This window comes from Oncorhynchus mykiss, chromosome 16 (genome assembly GCF_013265735.2).
Source record: "Oncorhynchus mykiss isolate Arlee chromosome 16, USDA_OmykA_1.1, whole genome shotgun sequence".
NCBI classification, from domain to species: domain Eukaryota; kingdom Metazoa; phylum Chordata; class Actinopteri; order Salmoniformes; family Salmonidae; genus Oncorhynchus; species Oncorhynchus mykiss.
The window spans coordinates 54306044-54321678 of record NC_048580.1 but is presented as its reverse complement, the minus strand read 5'-3'; the positions used below and the strand labels follow the sequence as shown (position 1 = coordinate 54321678).

Below are 15635 nucleotides of genomic sequence, written 5' to 3'. Positions count from 1 at the left end.
GAGATAGCCCGGTCGCAGACGAAGGAAGCGAGTTGTGGGCGTATTCTGCCCAGGGGAGCTGTTCTGACCAAGACGCAGGGTTGCGAAAAGAAAGACTGCGTAAGATGCGACCAATAGTCTGATTGGCCCGTTCTGCTTGACCGTTAGACTGGGGGTGAAAGCCGGAAGAGAGACTGACGGAAGCCCCAATCAAACGGCAAAACTCCCTCCAAAATTGAGACGTGAATTGCGGACCTCTGTCCGAAACGACGTCTGACGGAAGGCCATGAATTCTGAAAACATTCTCGATGATGATTTGTGCCGTCTCTTTAGCAGAAGGAAGCTTAGCAAGGGGAATAAAATGAGCCGCCTTAGAGAACCTGTCGACAACCGTAAGAATAACAGTCTTCCCCGCTGACGAAGGCAGTCCGGTGACAAAATCTAAGGCGATGTGAGACCACGGTCGAGAGGGAATGGGAAGCGGCCTGAGACGGCCGGCAGGAGGGGAGTTACCGGACTTAGTCTGCGCGCAGACCGAACAAGCAGCCACGAAACGACGCGTGTCATGCTCCCGGGTGGGCCACCAAAAACGCTGGCGAATGGAAGCAAGCGTACCCCGAACGCCAGGGTGGCCGGCTAACTTGGCAGAGTGAGCCCACTGAAGAACGGCCAGACGAGTAGGAACGGGAACGAAAAGAAGGTTCCTAGGACAAGCGCGCGGCGACGGAGTGTGAGTGAGTGCTTGCTTTACCTGCCTCTCAATTCCCCAGACAGTCAACCCGACAACACGCCCCTCAGGGAGAATCCCCTCAGGGTCAGTGGAGGCTACTGAAGAACTGAAGAGACGAGATAAAGCATCAGGCTTGGTGTTCTTAGAGCCCGGACGATAAGAAATCACGAACTCGAAACGAGCGAAAAACAGCGCCCAGCGCGCCTGACGCGCATTAAGTCGTTTGGCAGAACGGATGTACTCAAGGTTCCTATGGTCAGTCCAAACGACAAAAGGAACGGTCGCCCCCTCCAACCACTGTCGCCATTCGCCTAGGGCTAAGCGGATGGCGAGCAGTTCGCGGTTTCCCACATCATAGTTACGTTCCGACGGCGACAGGCGATGAGAAAAATACGCGCAAGGGTGGACCTTGTCGTCAGAGAGGGAGCGCTGAGAAAGAATGGCTCCCACGCCCACCTCTGACGCGTCAACCTCGACAACGAACTGTCTAGTGACGTCAGGTGTAACAAGGATAGGTGCGGATGTAAAACGATTCTTGAGGAGATCAAAAGCTCCCTGGGCGGAAACGGACCACTTAAAGCACGTCTTGACAGAAGTAAGGGCTGTGAGAGGAGCTGCCACCTGACCGAAATTACGGATGAAACGACGATAGAAGTTCGCGAAGCCGAGAAAGCGCTGCAGCTCGACGCGTGACTTAGGGACGGGCCAATCAATGACAGCTTGGACCTTAGCGGGATCCATCTTAATGCCTTCAGCGGAAATAACAGAACCGAGAAATGTGACGGAGGAGGCATGAAAAGAGCACTTCTCAGCCTTCACAAAAAGACAATTCTCTAAAAGGCGCTGGAGGACACGTCGAACGTGCTGAACATGAATCTGGAGTGACGGTGAAAAAATCAGGATATCGTCAAGGTAAACGAAAACAAAGATGTTCAGCATGTCTCTCAGGACATCATTGACTAATGCCTGAAAGACAGCTGGAGCGTTAGCGAGGCCGAAAGGAAGAACCCGGTATTCAAAGTGCCCTAACGGAGTGTTAAACGCCGTCTTCCACTCGTCCCCCTCCCTGATGCGCACGAGATGGTAAGCGTTACGAAGGTCCAACTTAGTGAAAAACCTGGCTCCCTGCAGGATCTCGAAGGCTGAAGACATAAGAGGAAGCGGATAACGATTCTTCACTGTTATGTCATTCAGCCCTCGATAATCTATGCAGGGGCGCAGGGACCCGTCCTTCTTCTTAACAAAAAAAACCCCCGCTCCGGCGGGAGAGGAGGAGGGGACTATGGTACCGGCGGCAAGAGCTACAGACAAATAATCTTCGAGAGCCTTACGTTCGGAAGCCGACAGAGAGTATAGTCTACCCCGGGGGGGAGTGGTTCCCGGAAGGAGATCAATACTACAATCATACGACCGGTGTGGGGGAAGAGAGGTGGCCCTGGACCGACTGAACACCGTGCGCAGATCGTGATATTCCTCCGGCACCCCTGTCAAATCACCAGGCTCCTCCTGTGAAGAAGAGACAGAGGAAACAGGAGGGATAGCAGACATTAAACATTTCACATGACAAGAGACGTTCCAGGAGAGGATAGAATTACTAGACCAATTAATGGAAGGATTATGACAAACTAGCCAGGGATGGCCCAAAACAACAGGTGTAAAAGGTGAACGAAAAATTAAAAAAGAAATGGTTTCGCTATGATTACCAGAAACAGTGAGGGTTAAAGGTAGCGTCTCACGCTGAATCCTGGGGAGAGGACTACCATCCAGGGCGAACAAGGCCGTGGACTCCCTTAACTGTCTGAGAGGAATGTCATGTTCCCGAGCCCAGGTCTCGTCCATAAAACAGCCCTCCGCCCCAGAGTCTATTAAGGCACTGCAGGAAGCTGACGAACCGGTCCAGCGTAGATGGACCGACAAGGTAGTGCAGGATCTTGAAGGAGAGACAGGAGTAGTAGCGCTCACCAGTAGCCCTCCGCTTACTGATGAGCTCTGGCTTTTACTGGACATGAAGTGACAAAATGACCAGCAGAACCGCAATAGAGACAGAGGCGGTTGGTGATTCTCCGTTCCCTCTCCTTAGTCGAGATGCGGATAACTCCCAGCTGCATAGGCTCAGCACCCGAGCCGGCAGAGGAAGATGGTAGTGATGCGGAGAGGGGGGCAACGGAGAACGCGAGCTCCTTTCCACGAGCTCGGTGACGAAGATCAACCCGTCGCTCAATGCGAATAGCGAGTTCAATCAAGGAATCCACGCTGGACGGAACCTCCCGGGAGAGAATCTCATCCTTTACCTCTGCGCGGAGACCCTCCAGAAAACGAGCGAGCAAAGCCGGCTCGTTCCAGCCACTGGAGGCAGCAAGAGTGCGAAACTCAATAGAGTAGTCTGTTATGGATCGATTACCTTGACATAGAGAAGACAGGACCCTGGAAGCCTCCTCCCCAAAAACAGATCGATCAAAAACCCGTATCATCTCCTCCTTAAAGTCCTGATACTGGTTAGTACACTCAGCCCTTGCCTCCCAGATTGCCGTGCCCCACTCACGAGCCCGTCCAGTAAGGAGAGATATGACGTAGGCGACACGAGCAGTGCTCCTGGAGTAAGTGTTGGGCTGGAGAGAAAACACAATATCACACTGGGTGAGGAACGAGCGGCATTCAGTGGGCTCCCCAGAGTAACACGGCGGGTTATTGATTCTGGGCTCCGGAGATTCGAAAGCCCTGGAAGTGGCCGGTGGATCGAGGCGGAGATGGTGAACCTGTTCTGTGAGGTTGGAGACTTGGGTGGCCAGGGTCTCAACGGCATGTCGAGCAGCAGACAATTCCTGCTCGTGTCTGCCTAGCACCGCTCCCTGGATCTCGACGGCTGAGTGGAGAGGTCCGAAGTCGCTGGGTCCATTCTTGGTCGGATTCTTCTGTTAAGGTGCGTGAATGAGGACCCAAAAGCGAATTAACGTAAACAGAGCTTCTTTAATAACAAAACAAACGTAGGCTCAGATGGACCGGCAGATTCCGACAGGACAGGACAAGGTTGCAGCAAACATGACGATAGTCTGGTTCAGGCATGAATAACACAAACAAGAATCCGACAAAGACAGGAGCAGGAACAGAGAGAGATATAGAGGACTAATCAGAGGGAAAAAGGGAACAGGTGGGAAAAGGGGTGACGAGGTAGTTAGGAGGAGACAAGGAACAGCTGGGGGAAAGAGGGGGAGAAAAGGTAACCTAATAACGACCAGCAGAGGGAGACAGGGTGAAGGGAAAGGACAGAAACAAGACACAACATGACAATACATGACAAAAACAATGAAGACATTACAAATGTCATATTACGTATATGTACAGTGTTGCAACGATGTACAAATGGTTAAGGGTACACAAGGGAAAATAAATAAGCATAAATATGGGTTGTATTTACAATGGTGTTTGTTCTTCACTTTGCCTTTTTCTTGTGGCAACAGGTCACAAATATTGCTGCTGTGATGGCACACTGTGGAATTTCACCCAGTAGATATGGGAGTTTAGGGTTTCTCTCTCTCTCTCTCTCTCTCTCTATTCTCTGTGACTAATGCTTCTAAGGTCTGATGAGAGCAGCTGTACAAATGTGATGAATCATGAAATGGTGGTGTCCAGTATCAGCTCTAGCAGCAGCGCTGTGCTTCGGTGCAGATCTGCTGGCCTCAGCTAAACCCTTTGATGGAGTGCAGTGTAGGAAGGGGAGAGGGGAGAGGGAGAGGGGAGAGGAGATGGAGGGAGAGGGGAGAGGGGAGAGGGGAGAGGGGAGAGGGGAGAGGGGAGAGGGGAGAGGAGAGAGGGGAGAGGGAGAGGGGAGAGGGAGAGGGGAGAGGGGGAGGGGAGAGGAGAGGAGATGGAGGGAGAGGGGAGAGGGAGAGGGGAGAGGAGATGGAGGGAGAGGGGAGAGGGGAGAGGGGAGAGGGAGAGGGAGAGGGGAGAGGAGATGGAGGGAGAGGGGAGAGGGGAGAGGGAGAGGGGAGAGGGAGAGGGGAGAGGGGAGAGGGGAGAGGGAGAGGGGAGAGGGGAGAGGGGAGAGGGAGAGGGGAGAGGGGAGAGGGAGAGGGGAGAGGGGAGAGGGAGAGGGGAGAGGGAGAGGGGAGAGGGGAGAGGGAGGGAGGGAGGGAGGGAGGGAGGGAGGGAGGGAGGGAGGGAGGGAGGGAGAGGGGAGAGGAGATGGAGGGAGGGAGGGAGGGAGGGAGGGAGGGAGGGAGGGAGGGAGGGAGGGAGGGAGGGAGGGAGGGAGGGAGGGAGGGAGGGAGGGAGAAGGGAGAGGAGATGGAGGGAGGGAGGGAGGGAGGGAGGGAGGGAGGGAGGGAGGGAGGTTAAGTTTCTCACATGTCGCTGTCACACTTTACATTGTGACCAGTCAAAGGATGAAGACAGAGCAGACAGAGCAAGGACCCAAGGGAGTGTGTGTGGGTACTGCGAGGGAGTGTGTGTGGGTACTGCGAGGGAGTGTGTGTGGGTACTGCGAGGGAGTGTGTGTGGGTACTGCGAGGGAGTGTGTGTGGGTACTGCTGTACACTACATGGTCATGTGAGGGTCATTCAACTTTTATGAAGCTGTGCTGAGCAACACAAAACATGACACCCACTGGTAATATCTACACGGCAGAGTTATGTGACATCACATTCTCCTGGTGACCCTGATAACCGTGTTGGGTAAACACTTACTCTACCTCCTACCTCTTACATATAAAGGAACATTTTTGGAACAAACCAATGACAAAATACCTTAATGTTGCTGTCTGTGTTTGTGCCAGCAGCCAGGTTGTCATTTTGTACCTCCTCTCTTTCCTTGTCGAATTGCCTGATAATGATGACAAGACAGTTTAAGAGTGACTAGGGGATCTTTGGGTTCTTTGGGAAACTATTGAACAAATATACATGTATTTGTGGTCTGTCATTACCCTTGAACCAGATAACAATACACTTTATTTGTATATCATAATTCATACAGAGACCATAGCTGAAGGTCAAGTACTCTACATTTCCCATGCAGTTTGTTTCTCTCATGTATTTCCTCATAATTCCTTACTATTCATCTCTCTCTCTCTCTCTCTCTCTCTCTCTCTCTCTCTCTCTCTCTCTCTCTCTCTCTCTCTCTCTCTCTCTCCCCCTCTCCCACTCAACTCTCTCCCTCTCCTCTCTCTCTCTCTCTCTCTCTCTCTCTCTCTCTCTCTCTCCCCCTCTCCCACTCAACTCTCTCCCTCTCCCCTCTCTCTCTCTCTCTCTCCCCCTCTCCCACTCAACTCTCTCCCTCTCCCCTCTCTCTCTCTCTCTCTCTCCCCCTCTCCCACTCAACTCTCTCCCTCTCCTCTCTCTCTCTCTCACTTCAAAGAGACCTGCCATTGCTCCTTATCCACATTATAGAACTTTACACCACTATAGAAATGCTGGGTCTTTTTTTATTTGAGGTGTATGTACTAGGCAAATAAGATAGTTTGACCCCTTTTCTAACCTAACTTACACGCTGACTTAACTCTCACTATGGTATTACATACTCAAGAGGACTGAGAGACAGAGCATAGGCCACCGATATGAGAGAAAATGATTTATTCTCTGCTTGGCATGGAAACACATGCATAGTCCTACTCCGTGTCTTAACTGTAGAGAACACAGTAGAGTCATGGTGCCAGATCAGAAGTGTATATTTTTGTTCCTCTCTCAGGACCATAGACACCCACTACTCAATGAAGCGGGTCACAGGCAGACAGTTCTGAAGTCTCAGTCAACCACTGTAGTGGGAAGACAAGCTCTTTGTGGGTAACTGCATTAGTGACACTTTAACCCTTAGCAGAAGAGAGAGTGAGTGTGTGAGAAAAAGAGCAAACAAGGGTGAGAGAGTAAGAGCAAAAAATAAAGATTGAGGGTAAAGGAGAGGTGTGTGTGTGCGTGTGGGTGGGTGCGTTCCTTTCGTACGGCATTACGTTTATAGGGCCTTGTGGAGTTCTACCGTTTCTCTCTCCCAGCTGTGTGAACAGACACAAGTCCTCCTTTCTCTAGGATCAGAAACACTGCCCTCACCTTGGGTTACCACCACCAGTGATTACAAAGACAGTCTCTTTCACCTCCTTTCTCTGAGAACAGTCTTCATAAGATCAAGTTCAAGTGGTGCATTTCAACGGTAGTTGTGTCGAGGATATTGCACTGTGGATGGCCAAGTTAATATAGGTGAAGAGAGCATTAGAGAGGAAAGGAAGAAAATAGAAAAATCTGAAGAAGAGAAATGAACAATAGAATTGAAATTGGGAAGTAGAGGATAATAAAAATAGGAGAGCGATTGAGAGAGGGTGAACAAATCCGGTGGAAAGGCAGGAATAGAAAATGAGCCAAAAGGGAATGGGGCTTTTAGGGAAAAGGATAGAGGAGAAGAGAGAGAGAAGGAGAGCTAGAGAGAGATGTCGAAGGAGGTAGCCTTAAACCCTAGCATGGCAGGAGAGAGAGAGAGCAGGAGAGGGAGGAGCAATGATCTGCGAAATGGCTTTCCAACTCTAATATGCATAGGGCTGTTCCACTGTTCCTCTCTATGGATCTCCCTCTCTCCCTCGTTCCTTCCTTCCTTCATTTAATTCCTCCCTGCCTTCCTCCCTCCCAGAGACCAGCAGGCCACTCAGGGACCGGTCCTCTGGAGCTGGTCCACTGAAGCTGCCTCTAGTAGCAGGCAACGCTAGCTGATAACTAGCCCAGATAGCCATGTAACTATATCCCAGGTGAGCATTTACAGGGATATAGGACAGAGGGAGGGGCGCAGAGGAGGGGGACACATGAAGAGATGGGTTCTGCATCACTGTAACACCGCATGAGACCCTCTACACTCTGCTTTGGTCCACTTTACAATTGTGCTCGACAGGGGGATTGATAATGAGTAGTCGTGTCAATGGGATGGAGGACGTGCTTCTAGCAGATGAGGTTTGACGGATGGTGGTACAGTAGCTATGGGGAACTGGGCCGTATTTACCTACCACGGAGTGGAGAGGCAGTGTGGATGGAAGTCAATAACTCACTCTGGCTCTGAGAGGCTCATCAAGAGGTTAATCAAGAGCTTGGCTGGGTAGAAGGAAGCAATCCCACTGGGATTTTACTTCCTCTGTCATAAGACTCTGATTTACTTTCTAGGTTGCGTCCCAAATGGCACCATATTCCCAATAGTGCACTACTTTTGACTAGGGCCCATCTCCCTCATTTCTTCCTTCTTCTTTGTCTGTCCATCTTCCTTTATTCTTCTCATCACTCTTGCTCTATTTTGTCCTTTCTCCTCACCCTCCACCACTTCTCTCCCATCTTTTCTGTCATTCCTTCTCTTCCTTCTCTTTGTCTTTGCCCGTTGGGCCTCTCCGGTTCTCTTCTTCTTCCTCTGGTCGACCCTGTGCTGACTGTTCCTCCATTTTGTGGCATTGTGCTGTAGTGTAGTGGATTGTCGTGTAGTGTGCTGTTGTGTAGTGTGCTGTAGTGTAGTGTAGTGGGGTGGATTTTAGTGTAGTGTAATGTGCTGTAGTGTAGTGAGCTGTAGTGTAGTGTAGTGATCTGTAGTGTAGTGGATTGCAGTGTAGTGTAGTGTGCTGTAGTGTAGTGTGATGCAGTTGATTGTAGTGTAGTATGTAGTGTGCTGTAGTGTAGTGTATTGTGCTGCAGTGGAATGTAGGGTAGTGTAGTGTAGTGTGTTGTGCTGTAGTGTAGTGTGTTGTGCTGTGCTGTGCTGTAGTGTAGTGTATTGTGCTGTAGTGGAGTGTAGGGTACTGTAGTGTAGTGTATTGTGCTGTGGTGGAGTGTGGGGTAGTGTAGTGTATTGTGCTGTGGTGGAATGTGGGGTAGTGTAGTGTATTGTGCTATAGTGTCGTGTAGTATGTTGTGCTGTAGTGTAATATAGTGTATTGTGCTGTAGTGTAGTGTATTGATTTGTAGTGGAGTGGAGTGTAGGGTACTGTAGTGTAGTGTATTGTGCTGTGGTGGAGTGGAGTGTAGGGCACGGTGGTGTAGTGTAGTATAGTGTATTGTGCTGCAGTGGAGTGTAGGGTACTGTAGTATAGTGTAGTATAGTGTATTGTGCTGTAGTGGAGTGTAGGGTACTGTAGTGTAGTGTAGTGTAGTATAGTGTATTGTGCTGTAGTGGAGTGTAGGGTACTGTAGTATAGTGTAGTATAGTGCACTGTGCTGTAGTGTAGTGTATTGTGCTGTAGTGTAGTGTATTGTGCTGTAGTGTAGGATAGTGTAGTGTAGTGTATTGTGCTGTAGTGTAGTGTATTGTACTGTAGTGTAGTGTAGTGTGTTTTGCTGTTGTGTAGTGTATTGTACTGTAGTGTAGTGTAGTGTGCTGTAGGGGAGTGTAGTGTAGTGTATTGTGCTGTAGTGGAGTGTAGGGTAGTGTAGTGTAGTGTGTTGTGCTGTAGTTTAGTGTAGTGGATTTTAGTGTGGTATAGTGTCTATTAGTGTGCTATAGTGTAGTGAGCTGTAGTGTAGTGTAATGTGCTGTAGTGTAGTGTAGTGGGTTGCAATGTAGTCTGCTGTAGTGTAGGGTAGTGTAGTGGATTGTAGTGTAGTCTGCTGTAGTATAGTGTAGTGGATTGCAATGTAGTGTAGTGTGCTTTAGTGTAGTGTAATGTGCTGTCGTGTAGTGTCTTGTAGTGTGGTGTGATGTGATGTAGTGTACTGTGGTGGATTGTAGTGTACTGTAATGGATTGTAGTGTAGTGTGCTTTAGTGTAGTGTAGTGTGCCGTAGTGCAGTGTCTTGTAGTGTGGTGTGGTGTGATGTGATGTAGTGTACTGTAGTGTAGTGTACTGTGCTGTAGTGAAGTGTAGGGTAGTGTAGAGTATTATAGTGTAGTGTAGGCCTAGTGTGGTGTGGTGTGCTGTAGTGGAGTGTAAGATAATGCAGTGTATTGTGCTGTAGTGGACTGTAGGGTAGGGTAGTGTAGAGTATTATAGTGTAGTGTAGGCCTAGTGTAGTGTAGTGTGCTATAGTGTAATATAGTTTGCTGTACTGTTGTGTAGTGTTTTGTAGTGACAGAGAGTGTGCTATAGTGTAGTGTAGTATTGTATAGCCCTAGTGTAGTGTAGGGTAGTGTAGTGCAGTGTAGTGCAGTGTAGTATAGTCTAGGCCTAGTGTAGGGTAGGGTAGTGTAGTGTAGTGTGGTGTAGTGTAGTGTAGATTAGGGTAGTGTGGCATAGGGTAGGGTAGTGTAGTGTGCTGTAGTGTAGAGCAGTGTAGTGTGGTGTAGGGTAGAGTAGAGTAGTGTAGGGTAGTGTAGTGTGGTGTAGGGTAGAGTAGTGTAGGGTAGTGTAGAGTAGAGTAGTGTAGTGTAGTATAGTATAGTGTAGGCCTAGTGTAGTGTAGGGTAGGGCAGTGCAGGGTAGTGTAGGGTAGAGCAGTGTAGTGCAGTGTAATTCAGTGTAGTATAGTGTAGGGTAGAGTAGAGTAGTGTAGGGTTGTGTAGTGTGGTGTAGGGTAGAGTAGTGTAGGGTAGTGTAGAGTAGTGTAGTGTAGTATAGTGTCGGCCTAGTGTAGGGTAGGGTAGGATAGTGTAGGGTAGTGTAGGGTAGAGTAGTGTAGTGCAGTGTAGTGTAGGGTAGAGTTGTGTAGGGTAGTGTAGAGTAGTGTAGTGTAGGGTATAATAGTGTAGTGCAGTGTAGTGTAGGGTAGTGTAGTGTAGTGTAGTGTAGGGTAGAGTAGTGTAGTGTAGTATAGTGTCGGCCTAGTGTAGGGTAGGGTAGGATAGTGTAGGGTAGTGTAGGGTAGAGTAGTGTAGTGTAGTGTAGTGTAGGGTAGAGTTGTGTAGGGTAGTGTAGAGTAGTGTAGTGTAGGGTGGAGTAGGGTAGAGTAGAGTAGTGTAGGGTAGTGTAGAGTAGTGTAGTGTAGGGTAGAGTAGTGTAGTGCAGTGTAGTGTAGGGTAGTGTAGTGTAGTGTAGTGTAGTGTAGTGTAGTGTAGGGTAGAGTAGTGTAGGGTAGAGTAGTGTAGGGTAGTGTAGGGTAGAGTAGTGTAGGGTAGTGTAGTGTAGTCTGGTGTATTGTACTGTAGTGTAGTGTAAGGTAGAGTAGTGTAGAGTAGTGTAGTGTAGTGTAGTGAAGGGTAGTGTAGTGCTGCCTGGTCTGGAGAAGCAGCAGTAGTGGCAGTAGAACTGGGGAGGGGATGAAAGTGTGCGCTAGAGCAGAACAATGGAACCCTGGGTAAAAATAGCTCCCTTCCAACTTGAGAGGGGCAGGGGGGGGGGGGGCTGCTTGCTGCGCTACATACAGTAGAAAGAGAGGGGGATTGAGTAGTCTACAGTATATGCAGATGTATAATGCACAACATACAAGAGGGGGTGGGGGGGCGGAGTAAGGGGATTGAAAAATCTGAATTAAAAACATATATTAATAAAAACATTTACAGAAGCCTAAATTATTGGGGGGTTTAGCTCTACCAAATTTTCAGACATACTATTGGGCTGCAAATTTCAGAGCCCATCTGTACTGGCTGCAGACTGATCCTACTGGCCCTAGACCACTCTGGGTCCAGATGGAGTCTGAATCGTGTAAACCTGCTGCACTTTCCACTGTGTTGTGCTCGTCTCTCCCAGTGTCACTAGGCAAAAGGTGTGTCAACCCAATTGTAAAGCAGTCTCTTAAAATTTGGAATCAGTTCCGTTTAGCCTTTAGCCTCTGAGGCTTTTCTCTAACAGGCCCAATCAATCAGAACATTTTATTTCCTCCATCTTTGAATGATGGGGCTTTTGGCAACTGGCACTCACTAGGCCTCTCCTCACTAGCCCAATTATTCTTTGATGATACATTTGCCTCTTTTGCTCAGCTGCAGGAAAAGTTCAACCTCCACAATCCCACTTTTTCCGCTATCTCCAGACTAGGAACTTTGTCAGAGCTAACACACCTGAATTTCCCCATAGGCCTGCGAATACAGCTATAAAGAGCATCCTGGAGCTGAACAAGCTTCCTAGGGGCGCAATTTCAGATGTATATGCAATCATTCATGACTTACAGAACCCTTCTTTGGTGCCTTTAAAGACTCGATGGGAAAAGGATTTGGGGGAGGAACTTGGGGAAGACGCCTGGGAATCTGTGCTGTACAGGGTGCATCCGTCCTCTTTTAGCACTAGATACAGCCTCATTCAATTCAAGGTGGTTCACCGTATCCACTGGTCGGGGGCCAAACTTGGAAGAAAATTCTCTGATTTTGATCCTACCTGTGTCAGATGTAAAATGGAACCAGCCACACTGTTGCATATGTTTTGGGGGTGTCATAAACTGTCAGGTTTCTGGGAATTAATATTTAAATGTTTCTCTGATATATATGACACTGTTATAGATCCGTCTCCCCTTACAGCCCTTTTTGGAGTACTGCCCATGGGTACCCCCCTGTCAAGAATCCAGTCGGACACTGTTGCTTATACAACTCTTTTAGCTAGATGGCTAATACTACAGAACTGGAAGATGGCAGCTCCCCCATCTTATAAATATTGGGTGAGAGATGTGTTGTGCTCTCTGAAACTAGAAAAAATTCAATTCAATTCACGTGGGAACCCCAAACTGTTTAATGAGGCTTGGGCTCCATTCCGGTCTTACTTTAAACAGTCCATTCTCTGATGGCACTCCTATTAAAACCAAAATAAGTCTGTATTTGACCCCCCTGTGACTTAAGGGTTGGATGAGCTTTTCTTTGTGTTTTGTCTGGGGGGGCATTAAGGTTGATGTGTTTATTGATTGTGACCTGCGGATGCCTTGTTCATCTTGCCCGGGCAGAGACTGAAGTGTGAGCTTGTTTTTCACAGTCATTTTTTTTACATTTTGTTTCACGCCTACATAAAATGATTATTATTTTTTTATTTATTTTAAAGCAATGTAAACTTTTTATTTTTGGTCCAGTAGATGGTTGGTCTGTGGCCGTGACTGTCTCTGAGTGGTTGCATTTCTCCACCCCTATCCCTTGACTGTTTACAGCAACAATGGTGAGGTGTTTGCTCTGTCCCTGTACTATAGATTGCCCTTTAACCTTTGTAGCCTTCTGCCTGATGTGTTTAACTTGTCTAAAGTATGGTATCTTTAAAGCTATTTTTTTTAATGTATTATTTATATTTTCTAGTTGAGTATATTATTTATATTGCTTTGTGTTGTCTTGTCTGTCTGTGTGTGTGTGTAAAACTTAATAAACAGTGTTTAAAAAACAACAACATATTAATAGACAAATATCAGCTTCGGCAAATTTTAAAATAATAATTTAGAACAGTATCTTGCAGGATTCAATAGTTGGAATTGTAAGATTTGTTGCCCTGTCCAATTCTCTGTGTTTGTCATTATAATGGAATCCAGAAAGAACAAAACCCTGTCCTGAAATATTTACATCAAAAGGTGCAAAGTTATGGGCAAAGACACAAAACATCCACATCAAATTACATATTTTTCATGATCAAATCACATGGAAAACAATCACTTTTTGTGCAGTATTCATTTACCATCCTTACAAACCACTTAATGTAAGTGTACATTACTGCATTGTAGCCTAAATGCTGGTCAGTTAGGTTTGTACCTGTAGACTTTCCGTCACCATGAAGAAAAACTATGCACAATACAGTAATTGAGTACATTGAAACATCAAGTGGCTTGTGATGTGATGTGGATCAGTTGGTAGAGCATGGTGCTTGCTATGCTAGGGTTGTGGGTTCAATTCCCACAGGGGATCAGTATGAAAATGTATGCACTCCAGTTACTCTGGAAACAGTGTCTAATGAGAAATAATGAATAGACCTTTTCAGTTTTCACATAGAAATAAGTTGTATTTGCAAAGTACTTCAATAAACTTAAAAATATATATATATATCAATTTATTTTCTACCCAATTGGTAGTTACAGTCTTGTCTCATTGCTGCAACTCACGTACAGACTTGGGAGAGGCGTGCCTCCTCCGAAACACAACACACTGCTTCTTGACACAATGCTCACTTGGAAACCAGCCACACCAATGTGTCGGAGGAAACACCATACACCTGGTGACTGTGTCAGTTTGCACTGCACCCGGCCTGCCACAGAAGTCGCTAGCGCGCCATGGGACAAGGACACGCCCGGCCTGCCACAGAAGTCGCTAGCGCACCATGGGACAAGGACACGCCCGGCCTGCCGGCCAAACCCTCCCCTTACCCGGACGACGCTTGGCCAATTGTGCGCCACCCAATGGGTCTCTGGGTCACGGCCGGCTGCGACAGATCCTGAAATCGAACCCAGAATCTCTAGTGGCACAGCGAGCACTGTGATGCAGTGCCTTAGACCACTGCACCACTCGAGAGGCCCTATTTCAAGAAACTTAAACATATATCAAAAAAGTATTTTATTTTCCACAAGTATTATCAGATTAACTGTTTTGTGCAGATAAGTATCATACTCAAGTTACAAATGCTGGTAAACACTCAAATACATCGTTTTTTTATCACCAAAGAAGTGCACTGGGCCTGTATTAGCGGACTCAGTGTGGGCACAAAAACATGTCTGCACTGTGGTCAGATCAATATAGAGGAGTGGACCACAGTATTGCTCTCTGTCTTAAGAGCAATCGCTGTTATGAGTCCACCAGCAAATGAGAAATAGGGATATAATTTGTGGCTTTGCTAATCACACTTAAGAGAAAGAAAAACTAAACACTACTACTTGAAATAAACTATTTAACAGCTTGGCAGCTCTTGCAGGGAGGCTTTTATGCTTCATAGTTTTAAGAGGCTTACTTCTCGAAGTATACTGTAGTAGTTGTCCTGGGCCGCCACTCAGTCCCATTGTTATGGGAACATAATATCTATGTGTGCCGGCTCCCCAGATGTGATGTAGAAAGAAGCGTGATATCTCTTGATCTGGTAGCAGTCTGCCGATAGACAGTACTACTTTCTCCTCTGAGACCCACAGAATTAATCACAGTGAAGTCATGTTGTCACTCTTGTCCTTATCCACAGAATCACAGTGGAGATGAACATGAAATGTGGGAGTGATGTTCTACTCTTGTCACATTCTTCAGTTCCTACTCTCTGTAGCCCCTTCACTTTCTCTCTCTTGTTTTTCTGATTTGTTTTGCAGAAGAAAGAATGGCTCTGTCTGAACTGCCAGACCCAGCGACTGATGTCTGGAGGGCTCCGGGATCCCTCTCCTGTATCTCATCCGTCTCCAAAGCACCAACCATTGGGTTCTCCACGCCACCAGGCACTGGCCAGTCAGCAGCCTGTTCAGCAGCCACCCTTCCAAAAATTCACCAATCAGCAGCAGGAAGGGCCGAGACAGATGCAGCCGCAACAGCAGAAGCCCCAGACAGCCCTGGGGAGTGGACCTTTTGAACCAACTGCAGCGAAGCAACCTGGAGACACAAAGGCCCCTGTCCAGGCCACACCTACACCTGCAATCGAGCCCCTGAAACATCCGAAGGGCACGGAAGAGACTACGCCAAAACCAGAGAAGTTGGTGGAACCCGCCATAGACACCAAACCGACTCAGAAGAAGGGAGAGCCAATCACACCAATAAAAGAGATAAAGAAGTCAAGATATGATGTAAGTCACCTTTTAGGTGTCCCATAAATTCATTTTGATAAGGCTGTGTTGTTATATATTAAAGCAAGATGTTGGTTGTAGGACATTCAGTGGATTTGAAATGGGATAATGTATTGCTAGTTTATAGCCACAGTATAGCAATTGATTGGAAAATGGGATCCAATCTTTTCTGTGCCTTCCCTCTTCCTCTGCAGCTTATTATTGACGTCTATAAAATAATGCTGATGAAGCAGGCACCAGCCAGAGCACTGACGAATTTACTCCACACAGAGAAAATTAATGTTTTTCATTTTAGCCATTGCTTCTCTTGAAATATGAAGCATTAAGATTGGTACAACCATGAATATGCAAAACCATCAAGGCCTTAGTTAGTGGTTCTGAATTAGTGCTGATGTGAATACC

General features: G+C 47.4%; 1 protein-coding gene across 1 annotated transcript in view; it reads left to right on the top strand.

The window, feature by feature from the left end:
• LOC110492306 (protein bassoon) overlaps nt 1-15635 on the top strand; it is a 175672-nt gene that overhangs the window by 134338 nt on the left and 25699 nt on the right. Inside the window, exon 4 of the mRNA XM_021566517.2 lies at nt 14769-15233. Coding sequence (XP_021422192.2) covers nt 14769-15233 — 465 coding nt within the window. The remainder of the gene's footprint in view (nt 1-14768; nt 15234-15635) is intronic.